Raw genomic sequence first — 20069 nt, 5'->3', positions numbered from 1 at the left:
AAATACAACTTCCAGAGCCTGTAAAACGCAAATACTACGCTCGATATGAATGAAAATTGCGGCCTGACAATCAAGAAAGAAAAAGGGAGGAGATGTTGCGGACGAAATTCTGATATTTGGCTGTTTTTTCACGAGATGACATGAAAGACCGACATATCTAAAAGTGCAATTTTTCTGAATATTTACCTCTGATTTGTAAAAAAATGAAACTTAAAAATATCTGTCTGCAAAATTTCTTCTATTCACTAAAGAAGAAAACGCTGCCACAGACCTCAAGAAAATCGAGCCATTTTTAGACACGCTACAGCTTCAGAAAGTTCCCATGTATTTCCTATGGACACTGTCACTGGTGAACCCTCTTAAACTGAGACCTTCTGCTTCCATCCTTACAGGCATCTCCTGACAAATATGCAATAGGCTCTGAAACTTCTGTTACTTATGTTGGGTTCGATCCTGGCCACGCCAGTCGCATTTTCGATGGAGGTGAAATTATCCAGAGCCCTCCACTATGGCGTCCCTCATAGCCCGAGTCGCTTTGGGACATTAAACCTCATAAACCGACCATCTGTTACTTATGTGTGTATGTTACTTAGTGTCACCTGTCCTCACGAAAGTGGTAAGATGCACAACTACTAGCAACTGGTACAACTGACACCTTAGAGTAGCTAAAGCCACAAAAAATTTGGTTGCTGAACGTTTTTGACAACAATTACAAAAGTGAGTACATAGAAGCATTGTTTAGTTACCGTAACCAATTAACTCAAAACAAAAAGAAATGAATGAGGTGTGCCTAAACTTCAGTTTTTCGACATGTGTGAACACACATCTTCACAACTTCCTGTGTTGCTAACTTTCTTCCATTTAACCTAACCTTGAAACTGGAAAGACCACAAGAAAACTGAAGTGACTGATGCAAGTCAATGAACTAACAGGGTTTGGAAACAGTTAATCACATGTGATCAACAATAATAAGAATGCTAACGGACTTGCCCAACAAAATTTTGTAACAGCAATACACACGCTCACAACTGTTAGCACTTCCACAGTTTAACTACAAATAAATTGTAACTAAATACAGTTATAGTAGTAATAAAACTATTACTCTTCTTCCTGAAGTTTATTACAACAAAAATAACCAACCAAAAGCCTACCCTTTTGCTAGCACCCCTTTATTTGACATTTATGCAGCACAGCACATCACAATTTCTAATTGAAATTTAAATAGTAAAAATGACATACCGAGGAGGGTTGGAAGGTGCATTCACAGAAGCAAAATACTCCTGGTTACTGTGATGACCTCTTATGACCTCTGCCACTGTGTTTATCGTCTGAAAAATTAAATTTTCCCATCGTAAATACTAGTCTAAAGAGAAGCGAGGAATAAAATTCTTTGTTGAAAGGAAGCCCCTAGACTTCAACAGATCATAGAAAATTAAGAGGAATGAACACTAACAAATATACACTTTGGTAAGAAAAAATTTCCGAACTCCCAGTTGAAAAACTACAAAATTTCATGCACAATGACTGTCGCACAAAAAAAAAAAATTAAGCATCTACAAAACAGTTTCTCGTACTAGTTAGTATCTGTATGAAGGTGTCAAGGCCCCACAATAGCTGAAGAATTCACACAACTGAACAAATTTACAAAAGCCTCATCTCGTGATGTCACAAAGATTTTTTTTTTGCTTTTGTCTTTGCCTTCAAGGTTCTAAGCAGCCACATAAATGAAATAAAAAATATTCATATCAGAACAGCAAAACAAGTAAAAAACTAAAAACAAAAGACTGTTTTTAAGGAATTTATTTCCACACCAAACCACCTCACTAGACTTTTTTATAATAAAAAGTTGATTCTTCTGGTAGCATTGCTTTAAGTCGGGGGTCCTAAATCTTTTTGACCTTAGGGAACCCAGCAGCTTTAAAAAGGTGCTAGGAAATCTCTGTCTTGGCTTATGCCCCTTCCTACCTAAAATGCATGTAAAAAAAGAACTTGCAGACATGCAGCCCCTCAAAAAAAAAAAAAGCCTCAATCCAGTTAACGACTGGCTGTATAGTGAAACAGTCTGCTGTAAATAATTAAAATATGATTAGACCCAAAATAAACAGGTGAAAGAAAGATAAGGTGTGAAGCATACATGAATTAACCCTTTCTGGCACAGCAATTCCAAATGGAATCACTAACTTTAAAGAACAGCAGACTTTATACAAGGAAGAAACTGTTTTTATGGCAGATCCAGCATTTAGCTATCTATCTAGTACTTACATTAGCAACCTTTCACCTCACAGACAAACACTGCTGCATAGAAAGAAGTATAAAAACTGCTTACGGCTCTGCTGCCACTATCTATGGATACCACTGCCTTCCTTGACAGTGTGCAAAAAAAGAAACAGTGTTTGTTTTTCCCTGGTCATATGGAGGTGGATTAGCAGGCCTCACACTATTCATTCAAAATAAATTCTTTCATAAAAACTAATTTAAAGGGCTAGAAGGGTTGACAAATTTTTACAATTCCAAACGGAATCATTGGGAGGTGGAGGCCCTAAAGTGGAATGCGCCCCACGACCATGTATGAGTTCCTGTGACCACTTTTGTTGTCTAAACATCGCCTTTTCTGACTTTTCTGCGCTCAATATGGAAGAAGAAACGCTATTTCCTCCAAAGAAATTGACTCCATTCAGAACATGCGACTTTTAGAGTCTAAAAGAAGAAGTAGAAAGAAAGACGTAATCATTGCAAGAACACTACAAAAATAAGTAAACCATGAAAGAGATGAACCTGCAAGTGATTTCGGCCATCACATAAATCTGAAATCTGCAAGACAACGAAAGACCGACCAGCTGCGCAATGACGCTGCCAGTTGAAAACCACCAACAAACTCGCCAGAAGAAAAAACCTGAAGGCACAGCATGGTAACTACTCACAAAGACAGAATACACAGAACAATGCAAATCCCCACAATAAGAAGCACTACCTTTGCCACATTATTACTTTAAAAAATTGCACAGTGACTCGAGCTTTCAGAATTCTATTTTATAAATTTTAGTTCAAGCAGAAAGTTGCACACTGTCAGTTACGAATGCAAATTGCGAAGGCCCTCCTCACAGCATTAAAATTGGAAACAAAAAAAATGTGGTCGCCCTGCCTCTCGCACACTACCTACCAGCAGAACCAGCGCTTCGTCAAGACCGCACACTGGCCAACACATCATGACAAAAGCAAGATGCGTATAGTGTTATACTCGTGACATCAACGTGACAAGTACTGAATATATACCTCTACATGTACAAGGACTAGCACTGTTCCAAATGAACTCATCCGATTATGCAGGTCACACCCACCAGGTCCCAATGATTCCATTTGGAATCACAGGAGAAAAAAATGAATAAAGAAGAGACTGTGCCCGTATTTTTTTACTTTTGTGAACTGTCCTCTTCCTAAACACACAAATCGCTGTGTGCCAATTTTTTATTGCAAAGAGTCTTAATTTGGGCCTTAAATGAATAACTCTTTCACTACCACATTTTGAACCTAACATAAAAAGTTCAAGTCGGCACTCCCGGACAAGCTGTGCCACTTAGTTTGTTTCTATAACGCCATCTGTTTGGTTTCAGTTTTCCTCCTTCATTTTCTAATGGGAGGTAACGTGATAAACAAAACTTTGACTGGACGTAGTGCGCCAGTCGGCGACCATGGCATCCCCACTGTGTCGCGCACTCTTCAAAGGCGAAAGGCTACACTGAGCACTTTTGTCAAGCCTTACGATGTGTGCTTTTTTTACAGCAGCATTGGTGAGCTAGACAACCACGTGAAATAGTCAAATTTCAGTTTCGATTGCAAAACATCATCTCAGAGGCCTGGGACATCAGCGCGTGCTCGCACATGTTTCGTTTTACCGTTCACATTGTATTTTATGTAGTGTGCTTGATTTGTATGATGAGAGCAGTTTTACTTGGTGCTAGAGGGTCTTCACAACACACTGCCAAGGTATTTTACCAAATGCGCCAGTAGACTTTTGATTATGATGATGTTAAAAGAAGGCAACACCCCTCTTCATTCATACAACCCGTTCGCTACTCACAGAAAAAAAAAAGATATGTAGAAAAGAAGGAACTGCAAGCTCTGCTATAAAAAAACAAGAACAGAACTCTGAACAAGTGCAATGTGCAGCACATTTCAGATCAATCTCCACTTCATATCCACACGTGACTGCTTTCTCTACTGGCACAGCTGTCATATTCCCAAACTTGAAAGGCCACAAAAAGTGCAGCTGAAAATCACAAGAATGGAAAGTGCAGTGTATTATGTACCGAGCTAGAAATCACCAAGAATGGTAGCTAGGAACATGTGCAACATTTTGTATTTTTCAATTTTCTTGTAATCAACTACTGGCTCAGTGCAGCAGCTTACTTATGTTTGCTTGTATTATATTTTTGTTACCTTCATATTTAACCAATAAATTTTGGAAAAGTTTTGCGCACACAACTCTGCCGCTTTTTTCGGTCGGAAGTGTAACCAGTAAGCTACAGTTTGATGTATTACAATGAGCAGTGCATTTAGCACTTCCTGAAGAAATAAGTTTTATTTTAAAACACTCAAACTCGGGTCATTTTTTCGCGGGACCGAAAGAGTTAAAGTGCTTTGGGAGCCAAAAAAGCTTTCCAAGGATACAAAAGGGTTCCGCAGAATCCAGTTTGAGAACTCGCGACTTATATAATGATGTAACCTGTGCAATTAACTCCTTCATACAGTGGTGAAAACCACATACCATCCTTTTCAAAAGTCTTCAGGCCACTAGGTTTACACCTGGGCCATGTAGCAGAAGTGTAGTGGCATTCCTAGCACTTCAACACTCTGAAGGGCTAAGGAAAAATGCTAGCCTCATCCTACAGATATTTGAAGCCCTGGAGATGCTACACGAGCTGCACTAAAAGGTCGTAGATATAAATTCCATGGCCTTGAAACTTGTGAAAAGGTCAGCACATAAAGGCCAACATTGATCTGTGACGTAACCAAGATGCAGTGGTGCTGCTGTTGCCAGCTGGGATGACTGGGGTAAAACTGGGGACGAAAAGTAGGCTTAGCGCCCATAGGAATACATGGAACCAAAAGTTATCAAAATGGTTTTCTGATTTCACATTGCACCTACAATGTAATCCCTTCGTGAAGAAACACCAAGTTCATCCTAGAACAGATCCTGAAAGTATGAAGCATCATTTTGAAGGCGATAAATTTTTTAAACAGTGTGTTAAGTGCACATGGAGGTGATTCCCAGCTGGGGCACGGAACGGAAGCACGGCCCTTTGAAACACATGTAAGCAAAACTTTCAGAAATATTTTTCTCGTTTCACAGAGTACCCATGCAGGCTGCTGTTTGTGAACAGCTGGAGAGTGCTTTGAAGAAGAATGTGACAGAGTATGTTAAGTCATTTCAAAGCTATCTTTTAAAGTGCCATGATAGATGTGTGTTGTGAAGCCGCACATACCCCTAAAAGGGGCTCTATCCACCGAGTGTTTCCCTGAATTGTGAAATCTATTCATGTCGTCCGACATGCTTCCGCGTGCGCTACATTTGTTCACTAATACAGACATTCAAACTAGACAGCGTTAACTGAAAAGGCAGTTCTCAAATGCCATTGAAAGCACACGAAATAGAACCACGCATTGTAGCAGACAGCGCCACAGACGATACCCTTGGCTGCCTCCAGCTCCGGCGTCGGTGAACGCCACCGATGTATGCAATCACACTGTTATTCGTCTGCTACAGAGCGCAGTTTCTTTATCATGCTGTTTGAGGACTGTCTTCAATGTAAACCTTGTTATCGTTTGAATGGCAGTGTTTGTGAGGGAATGCAGCGTGCGCGGCAGAAGTGTCAGACTACACGATTTGCCTACGCGATTTGGGGAAACACTCAGCGGATAGAGTGCCTTTTGGGGGCATGTCCGGCTTCATAACGCACATTAATCGTGGAATTTCAAAAAATGAGAGTTTTAATGCCATTAAACCAAGTACGACATGCGAAACCACCTGGTTTCGAATTAGCTTGACTACTGCCTAAGCACTGCCTTCACATGCCCTTCGCATTCACTTGACTCTCGCCTAGACATTGCCTTACATTCTCCTCCAAGACAATTTCTTTTAAACTTCGTACCATGTGACCTTCCCCTAGCCACACTGTATACAAGTAATTTCATCTCAAAGGTGAAGGGTCAAAGGTCGAGGCTTCAGAGACCCATTGGCTTTTTCAGGATTGCTAGTGAAGTAGTGCTTTTGCACTAAAAGGTAGCTTCAAAATGACGACGGGTACTTTGTCACACTCTTCAAAGCACTCACCCACTGTTAACGAATCACCGCCTCCATGGGTGCGCTGTCAATCAAGCAATATAATTTGGCAAGTTTTGCTTACGTGTTTCAATGGGTCGCGCAACCACCTCATACCCCAAGCGGTGGGAGACTTGCATGCACACATTTTGCAGTGTTTTAAAAATACATTGCCTTCGAAATGACACTTCATACTATCAGAATCTGTTCTAGGAAGAACTTGGTTCTTATTCACGAAGAGACGACATCATAGATGCACTGTGAAATCGGAAAACTGCTTTGAAAACTTTTGCTTGCATGTATTCCTACTGGCGCTAAAGCCTACTTTTCACCCCCAGGTGAGTGCGGCTGCCGCAAACACTCCCTTTGTTTGTAAACACAGTGTGGGTCCCATAGAGAAACAACAGCACACAGAACAAGAAATTGATTACGCACAGCACAGTGGTCACAAACTGTGGTCATCAGCTTCTCTTCACATTTCTTGCGTTGTTGTTTCCCCTTGCAAGATATACGAACTTACCCGTCTCTGCCTTAAATCCATTATATATGCACACCTCTGGGCACATGTGCATGTACACACAGCCCAGAGATACAAGAGCAACAAGCTAAAACAGAATCATCAAACTCATGGTTCACGTTACATACTAGCAAGATTTCAGTGGCCAAGGATATTCTATGCTACCAAAGTAACACCTATGAAGGTAATGTCTCGACAAATTCAAAAGTTTTCAGTTTTAAATACACAGATGCATGGCATGCACACAACCACAACATGGGCCACTGCACAAAGCAATGCTACCAGTGAAGGACACCAGGGCTAAGAGTGCACGGAGGAGAAAGAAGCATGAGCTGACCTCTGTGAGAATATCAGCAGGGACACCAACGGCCATAAGGATGTTGCAGAGTTGCTCAAGCAGGCCGGACTGGTTCATGGCTTTCTGGCAGGATGAGGTGACATTGAGTGGGGCACTGGGTGACACAAGCGAGCGCACGACCTGAAGCATGTGGAAGATGTTGGACACCTTCTGGGGCGACCACCCACCCCCACTCTGCTGCGCATCTGAGGAGCCCTCCTGCTGCTGCTGGGTATGGTGGTAGTTGAAAAAGGGGCTGAGCCGCTGGATGTAGCTGCCCTCCTTGAAGAAGTTCTGGTTCGAGTTGTTATTCTTGAGCAGGTGCAGCAGAACCACAAGGCAGTCCTCCACCACCACACCTGAGTAGTCACCACAGCACCCAAGACCCAAGAGTATCAATACCTTCCAAAAGCCACATGGTCTTTAGCAGATGCCAGATTAAAAAATGTGGGCTGCACTGGCAAGCATTTAGTAACCGCAGATAGTGTACAAGATTAACTTCTTCTGGCAAACAATGTAATGCACAAGTAAGGTTGAGTGAAATATTTGAGAAGGCTCCGGTTTCAAGAGTTTGCTGTAGCCAAATTTGCTTTTCAAATTCAATGTCCTTCTTTCTGCATTTGAGACACCAGGAGTTCCACAAAAGAAGACCATCCCGACTAATACAGCCACCTACTTGAAATATGATCCATCCCCAAATAAACAGCGCATGTTTCCCCTCAGCCACCCACTGCTCTTCTGCTTCTCTCAAAAGGACACACATCGACTCTCTTCTGCACATAAAAGTTCTGTCTATGCCACCAAAAGGAAATACTCCACTTCCAAAAAGAGCAGCAGAAGAAAAGATTGTGTACTGACTCTTTAGATATTACTGCTATGAAAAACGCGCATTCGTAGTGGAATAAAATGCCAAGCTTGCCATTGCCTCAGAGTGCAGCCTAAAGGACACAGACCTTTTGACATGTGACTGATCATTTTTCCCAAGTGCTCGTATGTATTAAGGTTGATTACTTTCTCAAATCACTGCAAGAACTTAATTAGGTAATGTTACCAGGCAGCTCCTTTCGCACATGGCAAATATCAGATGCTCACAAGATATGCAACTCTGGTTATCTCACCTCCATCACTACAGCCTTCATCAATGATTATGTCCAGGAGACGATCAAAGGCATTCTCAAATGCAACAATCTTCTGAATGTTGGCATTAGCTTTCGTCAGGTGAGAAAGCAAAAGCAGAGCCTAGAAGAGAGAGAGAGAGAGGAAAAAAAAACAGGTTGTATTGGAAAGCATTCACAGGTCCCAAAACAATTTATCTGCTATCAGTAAATTTTACCAGAAAATATTTGCACAATACAAGTTTCGGTAATATTCATTCCCCACTTGCACACACGCCAACAAAGAGAATCGATCCACCACGTATTATGCTTTTAAAGGAGTTGGTGACTGATTATTTTGTTCCAAAAGAAAAACTCAAAACGAATCTTGGTGCTACAGTTACAGCCCCCCAAAATAAAAAGGAATTCAGCTGCTGGAATGCTACGTAGCCCTACAAAAGTGAAGTCAAATGTGGCAACAAAAAAATGCTCTTTTTCCTGTTTCTAAAGAGAGGATTTGTGCACTCAGGATTCCCTCCTCAGGCCAAATGGTCTACCAACCTTTGTAATTCGAATTTTTTAAAAGGTAGTGCCACGATTTGCAGACAGTGTCCTATTTGTGGAAAAAAAGCAACTTTTTTTCTCCCCCAAAAAATGTGCCTGCCTTCATTTATCACGCTCAGAGTTGAGCATATTTTGGTCAGGAATAGCATGACCCATATGCACTGCCCTTCGCAGAGATACTACCTCGCTACATGCAACTTTATTTTATTTCCCCGGATAAAAATTGACCTCTAAGAGCTATATTTTTCTGATATGGGCAGAGTAAAACAAAATAATGACAATACAGTAGAATCTCGATGATACAAACACGGTTGATACTAATGTCGGGACGATACGAATTCATAAAATTCCTCAACCGGAGGGTATTCTGCACAATGTGCAAAATTTCGGATCATCCGAACACTCTCCCGCGCCACTACTGATGATATAAACACATGAGCCGTGACCGCATCCTCGAGCACTAAGCTAACTGCCCGCACACTGCCCTCACCATGGTCGCTAGTCGTGTGATACGGATCGCGAGCAGTGAGCGATGATGCACAGGCAGCACATCGCCGACACCGCGATCACTAGTCGCACTGCACGCACAGGGAGCAGTGAGCGGCGGTGCATGGCTGCACGTCACTGACATCACACTCTTACGGCCAACACATTGTTCATGTCGCGAGTGAGCTTGGGCCCGCGGCCCGCATGTCATTCATGTTACGAGTGAGCGTGGGCGCGCAACCCGCACATTGTTCGTTGTGAGTGAGCGTAGGCGTGCGGCCCACACATTGCCTATGTCGGGCGAGCCAGCTGCGCTGTACATACCGCGATTAGTGAGCAGTGGCTGCATGTCTGTAAATAATTCCCGTCAACAGTAAAGAGACCTCTGTGAATCTATTTCCCGTGCTTCTGCTTATGAATTTTGTTCGGTTTGGATGATGCAAAATTTCGGATAACACGAATTTTTTCCTAACCTTGTGAGATGCGCATCACCGAGATTCTACTGTAGTAGTAACCGGCTTCAATATAAATATACAGTAGAACCCCTCTATAGTAAAGTGACTCGGACGAGCAAAAATCTTTGCTATATCAGGGTCTTTACTAATATCAGTTGTTGGTGATGGCATGGCTCTGAGGATGCTCTCTGGTAATTAACTGGCTACTTACTAAACACGGTGCTGGTATATAAAAGAAACACATAGATATCTTCCATCCTGCTCTTCGTGCCCCTTTATTTGATGATTATTTATTTTCAGTTATCACATTTCGTGTTATCATGCTTTCGATTTTGTTTACATCTTGAGCAAGTACCACATTTGCACAAAATACAATGCGGCTACGAATATAATGCGAAGTTTGATTTCATGTGAAAACAAAAGTTTTGCGTGAACACAGCGTTATTTTCCCAAGCCTCAGCGTCGTTCAAGATGAAATAGTAAAACACGTGACACAGTTGAGGCGCGGCAGCACCGCTCGCGTTGCGCCGCCACGCCACCATTTTTTGCCGCCGCTTCCTTGTGCTTCCCGCTGCTGTGCAGCAGGAATTTTGCTGTGAATTTTCGCCTTTTCTTCCCTTCCCTAGTCTTTACGGCATTTTTAATGTTTTTCCTTTATCAGCGACCTGTGCCTCCTTCTTTCTGCATTCATATCTGGCTTTTTTTTTCCCGTGCGTGCCGCACGCTTTGCCTCACGGCCCCAGGGACCTGGATTCTCCTCAGAGCTTCGGAGCTTGGTGGTGAAGCTATCTCAAAGAACACCGTTGTATCATTTTTGGTATGCATTTACAACCGAATATCAGTCTCGCGCGTGCCGCGTTGTCATCATTCCGTGGGAGGTACATTGCCATGGCCAGAAGCTCTTTACTATATCCGTTTTTTTTTAAACTTTACTATGACCGAACAAAAATGTACAGTTGTCTATGGGGAGTGAAATGGGACCGCAGTTTCGCTTTACTGCTATATCCGAGTTTACTAAAGAGGAGTTCTACTGTACTTAAAATATTCTTTCTATGTACGAAAAAACCATGTCAATGAGTACTGCCTCAAATGGCGAGTACTTTGGTTAATGTTAAGCTTGAACATGTAAAAATATATACAGGGTGATCCAAAAGTCATAGAAATAGTTTATGGCTTATGGTTTATGAAGCTTGACAGACCAAAGCGACTCGGCTATAAGGAACGCTATAGTGGAGGGCTCCGGATAATTTCAACCGCCTTGGGTTCTTTAACATGCACCGACATCAAACAGTACATGAGCCTGCAGCATTTCACCTCTATCGAAATGCGACAGCCGTAGCCAGGATCAAGCCCGTGTCTTTAGGGTGAGCAGTCGAGCATCATAAACTAATGAGCCACCGTTTCTCAGAATTGCATATAAAAAGAGGAAATTTTTTAATAAAACAAAACTACATATTTTTGGGTCTTTTTCAAACCCCCCCGGGATTTGAACTATATTCTACTCAGTTTTAAGGGACCAGTGACCTTTGACACCAAAATCATTTTCAGCTCAAAAACAAAACCATACGCCAAGCATAATGTGCAGATGATTATTGAATGCCCTGCTAGCCAACGACCATAGATGACTGAGTGGAATTTGTATTTTGCACATCAATAATATAGCCTGTCTGCTAATTTTCATGTCCCTTACAATAAATGGGAGACCCAAAGTAGATTATGATGAAAGCTTTTAATAAATTCATCTGTTGTAACTGCCATAATTAACATTTGCAATAAGTGTGGCAAACAGCTAGGTTTGACATTTTTGTTAACAACATTTGAACTAAATACAATACTTAAACAGTGACTTTGTGCAACAGAAAATTCAAATCTTCCTGAAGACCAAAAACTTACATATATATTCTATGCAGCTTCAATGCAAAGAAATGCCACTGCATGAAGGTTGGACAACAGAGTTATTGCTTCAAAGTAACAGCATATTCATATTCAAGGGAACGCATTGAGTGATCACAGTATAAAAAACAGCTGTAAACTTGCAAGAATTACACCTTTTATCTTGCACTAACCAGTCATGCCACTACAAAAGAAAAAACCCTGCCAATACAATGGCCAGAAAAAGGGATGAATGGCTTGATGCTTATAACTTTGTGTTAGGTGATGATGTACAACCAAAGTGCTTTAAAGTGCTCCATCCAACTTTTATTCTTAGTAAAAAAATGCATTATCTAGCTCTTTCTGGCAATGCTGATGTTCGTACAGTAGCAAAAGACGCAGTTATTGCCAGGAAAATCGGATATTAAAATTTTTTTCGACACGACTCCAATTTTTAACACTCGCATAAAAAAGGACTCAGTGGTAACTGTTTGCAAGTGAACGGCAGTGCTGCCTAGCCCCACGGATCGGCACGCAAAAACCTGTCTTCATGCACCACAGTTTGCTTACGAAAACGCCCGGGGATGGCGATACCGGAATTTAATTTTTTTTTACTTTTCTACAAAAGGATACAATTTAAAAAAAAAAAAAAGCTGGTAACAACTGACCATGGTCCACAGCACAAGTATTACTCAGCTGAAGAATGACAGTAAACAAAATTAGCTTTTTAATGTTTGACTATATCAAACAAGCTACATGCATCAAAATTCTCGAGATTATAATTTAATCTTTGGATTCTTGTTTAGGTGACATGAAAAGCTTTAACAAAGAACTACTTTTTTTGCTGCGGAGAAATTCTGTGTGGCGGTCCTGAATGTGGGCAGAGCTTCACTGCAGAGTTAACTTAATCTGTTTTCATCTTTGTCATTAAAACGTAGTAATATGTCGATACAGGCCAATTTCAATTTGTCCTCAGTTTTCCTTTAATGCAAAGCCAAAATAATGGCTAACATTAAAGTGAAGGCATTCAGCAGCCAGATCTGTTTTACTGTAAAAATCTACAGCTGTGTGTGACCATCAAATGGCAGTTAATAAATACAACAGTCATTACAACAAAGACAAATTTGGCTCCTATCAGTGTAATGGGTAATGATAGTGACAGCTGCAAAACCCAAGGCAAGCAAAGAGGTCGCATGGGGACATCATGTAAAGCAAGTTAGCCAGTCGGCTATATACCAGTGTCAGTTGCGCATTAGCAATGAGGTCATATCTCCTAACATCTGAAGTTTGCTAATGCCATTATTTTATGAGTCTGTCCCGAATGACCAGATTTAACATGTTTAAAAGTCATGATAATGATAATGCCTGGAAACTACTTGACAATTGGTAACTTAATGTGAAACTCGTTCAAAAGAACAAAATATAGTTTAAAAATATCCGTCCCATTCATCATTATAATTGCTTGACAAAAGAAGGCCTGTTTTGCTTAGTAGGCTAAAAAAGCAGCCAAGAATTAACTGCTCATGAACCAGCCATTTTCAATATATAAGTAACCGCAAAAATCATGCCTACTGCATCAGTAGTTTGCAGAGATTTCTTGAATAACATAAATACATTATTATAGCTACTTCAAAGCATTCTGTTTCTGAAAAAAATAATATGCTGCTCAACATAACGAATTGGCACAAGAGTATACATTCTGCAAGTGAAATTCTGGCAAATATTCAATTGTGAATGGTATTAATGTAGATGGCACTATGTTCATCCATGTAGCACTACACAACTGGCATTAAAGCTTAAGGAATGAGGCACTTAATGTCATTTCTTGTGCACATGCAGCATAGGTGTACGACAATATGAAGAAAAAAAATGCAAAAAGAAAAAAAGAGTACAAGTAAGAAAGAGGCAAAAAGAAAAGTACCTGTGCGTCCAATAACCCCCTACTTATACATCCCTCCTCCCTCCCCTATCCTTGTTTCTTAATCTGCTGCTTCAATGAAGCCCTGTAGCATGGTTAGCATCATCTGCATTTTCATAATTAGCCAAGGCCAAAATCTGACCCTCTTTCCTGAAGGTCAAGTTCTGCCACTTCCAAGCAAAAAACAAAAAGCACACTTAGCAAGCAGAACACAAACATTAGATAACTCTTACAGTATTTAACAGCTAGCTCTGTTTTGACAGTGTTTCTACAGTTTTTCAACAATTGCAGGTAACATCTGTTAAAGCTACCATGCACGATACAGTATTAACTACAGTATCCATAATCAGCTATGAGTTAGCATGAAGCAATTTAAATTTCGCCACCTTTGTGCCAGAGCCTCACCACAGCAACTGCTGAAGCTAGTTCTTAGAAGCAAGAACTAATTAATAACTACATATTAATGTTGATATGCCATCAGCTATGCGACACTACAGACAACTCACATCATTGCGAATGACCTCTCGGCTGTCCGAAAGCAAGTCCATAAGCCTGGATACACCCATAGGACTGGTAAGGACACACTCCTGAACCTCCTTGGCACGATGAACTAGCAGACCAGTCAATAGCCGCACAGCTGGCCATCTTACTCTGAAGTCAAACTCCTGCGATCCAAAGAGAAGCATACGATTCGGTCAACCCCCACTATTTGAGTGCTCAAACAGAAGCTTGCACAAAAGAAACGATGGAAGACAAGAGCATGGTACACCCTCAGAACAGCCCGCACCAGTTGTTGACCTAAAGAATGTGATGCAATACTTTTGCAGTGGACAGGCTAGACAGGTGCAGCCCTCATTAACGCAATCAGTTTGAAACCTTAACCCACATGCTTTAGACCAACTGGTGCGTCACCCGTCATTCCCCTCAGATGTGTTTCAGACCCATCAGTCACTACCTACAGCTGTTTTGTGGAGTCACCAAGAGGCGCTACAAGAGGTCTTGCATTTGTGCTTCACGTGAGCTGCTTAAGACTTGAGCAACTAAAGGAACAGATCAGATTCACTACACACTGCTAGCTAGATAAATGGTGATAAAGGAATTCAAGTCCTTGTTGAAAACTTGAAAGGTTTTAGATGGTTTTTACTTGGTACAGCAAAACATCCAAGTAGCCAATGCTTAAAACGTACAGTATGCATCATACTTATCACGAACACGAGAAATAAATTAACCGGCTCTTAACATCGAGAAAAGTAGGTTTCATCGTGTGGAAGGAGAGCGGCTTCAGTCTTCTCCTCTCGAGCTCCCTGAGCATTTTTTTTTTTGCTTGGCGGTAAAATCTACTTTTCTGGAGTAAAAAATCGGTTTAAACACCTGTCGTGTTCCCTCTAAGCATGACACATACTGTACATAAGCAGGTTTCATAAGAGACAAATGCAACATATAATTACAACACCACAGTGAAAAAGAAAAAAGGTTACAGTATATTGCTTGAATCTGAGAATTAATTTTCACTGTAAAGTGACCAAGGCAATTAACTAAGGAAAGCGCACATTTTGCCATCTGCAATATCAATGACCGCCACTACAATTGATTACTCATGAGGTTCTAGTTGTGACCAGCACTGAAGCATACCAGACACTTGAACAACTTTCCCAGTCACCACTATAAAGGCAAAAACCTCTATCACTCCAGCCTCCCCACCTGAGCACAATTTTTTTATTTCCTGTACAGGTTAATAAGTCTTCACAAACATATGAGCATACTTTTTCAGCATGGGGCAACCGTGACCAATGTAGCGCTACTTAAGGTCTGCTATCTCATTATGCACAGTGTACACCGTCAGTGGCTCAAAGTGACTGCACCTCAGCCATAATTAAGATACAAAATCCATCAGATACAAAAATAGTTTCCTTCTGCATTAACTTTTCCCAAAAAGATGTGATTTCCATGCTACATGAAACGGCTGACTTTAAAATGAAGCGCACCTGGAGTGACATGACTGACTTGTACGCCACAATACAGCAGACGTGAAGCAATTAACTTCCCAAGGTTACTCCAAGAAATGACGCAAGCTCTGCAACTCAGCCACACATGTACACTAAAAGGGTACCAAAGCCTGAACCATGCAGGAGTAAAATATGCCTGGTTTCTTGTTTTTTCTCTTTGGCCAAAACACTGCATTTTGGCCAGTAGCTTACAAGTTCCGGCCTGACTTACCTCCATGAGGTCCAAAAGAAGGGTGACATTCTCAGGTTTTTTAATGTATATTTCCGTGAACTGTTCTCCTAGTTCTCGGCCTGCATTTTCATCCTGAGAATCCTCTGCATAAGAAAATGAAATTACAAGAGATGATAATGCCAACACATTATTACAAGTGGCTTGTCACAGAGCTGAGTAACACAATACAATTTTACTCTTCACTAGAGGTAGAGATAAAATAAATGGACAAGGAGAGATGCTTCCAAACATTTCTCTGGACACAGCCTTCAGAACTTTAACACAAGTAAGCATGTGACAAGGCTTACGCCAGGGTATTTGCATCAGCCATTCCACAGTAATTGACAATACAGATCCATAACTAGCTCTTCCCGAATTTCTTCTGACTGCTAAATAGTTTATGAGTAAAGAAATTTTGACGCCGATGACGGCTCGTATTCTCGTAAGCTGCTATGGTGACAACAGCAATGTACACGTTTACAAAGGAAACGGCTGCATTTACAAGCACGTTACCTTCATTTTCCTCAGCACCCGATATGACGAGAGAAAGAGCGTCCAGGGCGTAGCCAATGATCTCGCCGTCCCCTCTGTCAGTTTCCAGAATGTGGATCAGGGCGTCCATGCCCTGAGCGCCGACTTCCACTCTAAATTTCTGAAATAAGTACACACAACATCCACTGGAACTCACGGTTTCTGTTTCCCACACGACGACACCAAAATGAGCCCAAAGATTGGTTACCTTCGCCAAAGCCTTGAGAGCGCGACAGGCATCTCTTCGGTCTTCTAAAAGTGTCGATGTTTGAACTCTGTTGACTAGACGCTCAACCTATAGGAAGAAAGATTGCATTAGCTGTCTATAGGTTTCGGTTCACGGTGTGATGGTTCGTTAGCTAACAAACAGCTTTCCAGACAGCACGGTGAAGCGCCTATAGGCGCTTATTCTTCGTGGTCCTTACAAGCGTTTCGTGAAACAAAATTTCTGCCAGCAGCGAAAGCACATGAACGACATCTAAGAAGGAATGCATCTTCGCCGAAACCTGTGCTCAGCGCTTATAACTCTAGGTTCCAGAAGAACCAGCAAATTTGCAATGCTGAAATATTCTTAGCAGAATAGCAAAGCAGAATAGCAAAGCAGAACAGCAAAGATCAGCTGCACACAGCGGTATTATTAGCTCGAAAATAACGAAAATATCGTCAATATTGACATGAGAAAAACATGCAAGCACGCAAACCAGCGAAGCCGGGCTCGCCAGTACGACAGACCAGCTCGATCCTGCTGAGCACATCACGTTGACATGCTACGGCCGAAATGCGGAATACGTTGAAACTCGATTTTCTTACCGTTTCGGCTCCAGTGGGAGCGTGAGCGCCAGGCTGTCCACCAAGCACGGTTTTCAAGCCCGACTTGAACAGCTCCATTTTGCACCTATGGCGTGGCGCTGACAACTTCCGGCGTGCGATGCGCCCTCTAAGAAATTAGAAGTACATTTCCTTTTTAATTTCTCACTTTCGGTTTTTGTTTTCAGTCTTTGGTTTTGTTAGTTTTGCTTGTACTGGATCTTTTCAAGCTTATATGCGACATGTCGGACGTGAAATGGTTGTAGGAAAGAAAGCACAATTATTTTTGCCAAATGCGTAAGTTATCTGCTTTATATATGTATTTTTTTCCAGATAGCATTTGCCTCACTTTGGTTGCCTTGGTTACTCTACTCTCTCTCTCTCTAATCGCGCGAGATACGGGCTGAAAAACTTGGCGCTGGTGGTGTTGCGGCGCTGTTCAGCAGCAGTCGCATTCATCCTGTCCAGACGAAAGTACCGCGAAGTCGCAATGGGATTTTGCGCGTTCTCTTGGGCCGTGTTAAGCGTGTGCCTCAGCGTTGCGCTTTCCAGTGCAGACTTCAGCGACGGGATCGTATATCCGAGCGCACATGACGGGAGCGGTTCGCAGGCCTTCCCCATCGTCATGTGGCACGGGCTCGGCGACTCTTGCTGCAATCCGCTGAGCTTGGGTCGATTTAAAAAGTTCCTCGAAGAGTCTATCCCTGGCGTGTACGTCCACTCCCTGCAGATCGGCAGCAACATGATCGATGAAATCGGCGACAGCTACTTCATGAACACCAACGAGCAAGTTGCGAAGGCCTGCGAGATCATTGCTAACGACACGAAGCTATCCGGCGGCTACAACGCAATCGGGTTTTCTCAAGGCGGTCAGTTCATGAGGGCAGTGGCGCAGAGGTGCCCGGAGCCGCCGCTGCGGAACCTTATCTCACTGGGCGGGCAGCACCAGGGCGTCTTTGGGCTACCCAGGTGCCCGGGGGAAAGCTCGTCGCTTTGCGAGTACGCTCGGAAGCTGTTGAACATCGGAGCCTACTGGGACGTTGTGCAGGACCATTTAGTTCCCGCCCAGTACTGGCACGACCCTTTCAACCACAAGACGTACACCGCGAAGAGCCTCTTCCTCGCTGACATCAACAACGAGCGCGTCAAGAATGAAACCTACAAAGCCAACCTGCTAAAATTGATGAACCTCGTGCTCGTGCAGTTCCAGAACGACACAGTAGTCGACCCCAAGGCATCCAGCTGGTTCGACTACTATCGTGAAAATGATGACAAGACAATAGTGCCTTTGCGCGACCAGGACATCTACACCGAAGACTGGATTGGTCTCAAGCAGCTCGACCAGAGCGGCAGGCTCCACTTTTTGTCTACGCTCGGAGACCACCTTCAATTCACGACGGAGTGGTTTACTGAGAACATACTCAAACCGTACCTGCTGTGAGCAGATTACGTTTTTCATTGTCGTCTAGCGAGAAAACTCTAGCAGCGTATTGTTTGCCCCTCCGTCTGACAGCGATAAGTGATATGTGTTATCAGCATTATACTTTCTCTTCTTGATGAGTGAACCTCTGCCACGCTTTACGCCGGCTTAATCTCCATTGCCTTGGTGGATATTACGGAAAAAAATAAAATTTTACTCCAGAATAAGCTTATTTTCACTTTTCTCTTCACAAAAGCCTCATATTACACTAATTTCTCGCTTCTTCGATCACAAATTTACAGCTTTTTATTTAAAAGACCCATCACCGGGAAATGACAGCCCGCACGTAGGTGAAGTGGCGCGGTAAATTTTGTTAAAGTCATTGAGGTGCATCCATACAGTAGTCCTGTCGGGCGACAAGCCTAGTGTAACGCAAGGGAGGTGCAGAGGCGGCCGAAGTGCAGATGTGGGTGATGTGAACAATTTCCTTTTAGCGTGCCCGCGCTTTTGTGACGAGCGTGAGACACTCCTGGGTAACCTGAGAAGATTAAACGTTCCATTGGACGACGTACGTCTCTCGCATTGTGTACCCTGAGGGCCCCCGAAATGAGTGACGATTATCGTCCAAATCGCTCTTGAGATGCACAATCATTCAAATAAGTGACTCAGGCGGAGCGATTGCCTACAAGCCACTGTAAGGCAAATCCCGCCTGTACATACACACACCCACATCACCACCGTAACAGCTCACAAATATTTTTTCAGAGGGTGCGGCGCCCCCCCTCCCTCCCAGTCTCCGATTGCTTGCACTCAAGTCAGATTTCTGATAATTGAAACACTTCAGTTCTAGGACTCCTTTAATGCAAATCACAGTGGGGCTGAGCTACTTAGCTTCGTAGCCAGTTGTATAGCATTTCGCACATGAGTAACCTAAACTAGTCATGTCCCAACAGAAGTCGACTGTCTGACCCGTGTACATCATGAATAGCCAAATTCAAACAAAATATGTACAAACTTTTTTAATGCAATTGATCACTCCTCATGCGTAAAGCTTCCCCTTTCACTTCGTTTTCTATTGCCATGAATATTTGCACCATTTGTCCGTTCGCACTCAACACCGCCGGCACGTGACTTTATCATTTTGTTTTGTAATGCGAGGTGCGACCAGACTTATCTCCTGTAAGGAATCTGTAGATGCCCGCGGCTTTGTGGGAACCATCCGTCCTGGTTGGATGGATGGATGGATGGATGGATGGATGGATAAATACGGCTGAACCCTTTAAATCGGGCGATGGCTCAAGCCACCTCGCCACGACTTACGAAGTTTTACTCCTGTCTGTATTTTAGCCACCAATCAGATAACCTTCGCTTGGTTACTTCTACCCGCTTAAAATCTACTTTCCCTTCACTGTCCTTAAACCCCAATACCTTGGATAAATCAGCCCCACTGCTTTCCACTGTAGGGTGAAGCTCTTTACAGAAAAGTACCAAGTGTTCGGCCGTTTCCTCCTCCTATCCGCACGCAACGCACA

General features: G+C 42.6%; 2 protein-coding genes across 3 annotated transcripts in view; one reads left to right on the top strand and one right to left on the bottom strand.

Annotated features, from left to right (window-relative positions):
- p115 (General vesicular transport factor p115) overlaps window positions 1–17266 on the bottom strand; it is a 44403-nt gene extending 27137 nt beyond the window's left edge. For both annotated transcript variants that reach the window (XM_077648634.1, XM_077648633.1), the window contains exons 1-8: window positions 17121–17266; window positions 16519–16605; window positions 16293–16431; window positions 15780–15883; window positions 14069–14227; window positions 8292–8412; window positions 7174–7532; window positions 1240–1328 (exon numbers count right to left, since the gene is read on the bottom strand). In XM_077648634.1, coding sequence (XP_077504760.1) covers window positions 1240–1328; window positions 7174–7532; window positions 8292–8412; window positions 14069–14227; window positions 15780–15883; window positions 16293–16431; window positions 16519–16605; window positions 17121–17198 — 1136 coding nt within the window. In that variant the 5' untranslated portion in view covers window positions 17199–17266. The remainder of the gene's footprint in view (window positions 1–1239; window positions 1329–7173; window positions 7533–8291; window positions 8413–14068; window positions 14228–15779; window positions 15884–16292; window positions 16432–16518; window positions 16606–17120) is intronic.
- Window positions 17267–17528: 262 nt separating this feature from the next.
- LOC144114731 (palmitoyl-protein thioesterase 1-like) lies at window positions 17529–18764 on the top strand. Its single transcript, XM_077648635.1, has one exon. It carries the CDS (start codon window positions 17608–17610, stop codon window positions 18556–18558), a length of 951 nt encoding a protein of 316 aa, XP_077504761.1. The 5' UTR covers window positions 17529–17607; the 3' UTR covers window positions 18559–18764.
- The last annotated feature ends 1305 nt before the right edge of the window (window positions 18765–20069 follow it).

This window comes from Amblyomma americanum, chromosome 1 (genome assembly GCF_052857255.1).
Source record: "Amblyomma americanum isolate KBUSLIRL-KWMA chromosome 1, ASM5285725v1, whole genome shotgun sequence".
Taxonomy (NCBI): Eukaryota; Metazoa; Arthropoda; class Arachnida; order Ixodida; family Ixodidae; genus Amblyomma; species Amblyomma americanum.
This window is presented reverse-complemented; position numbering and strand designations above follow the sequence as displayed.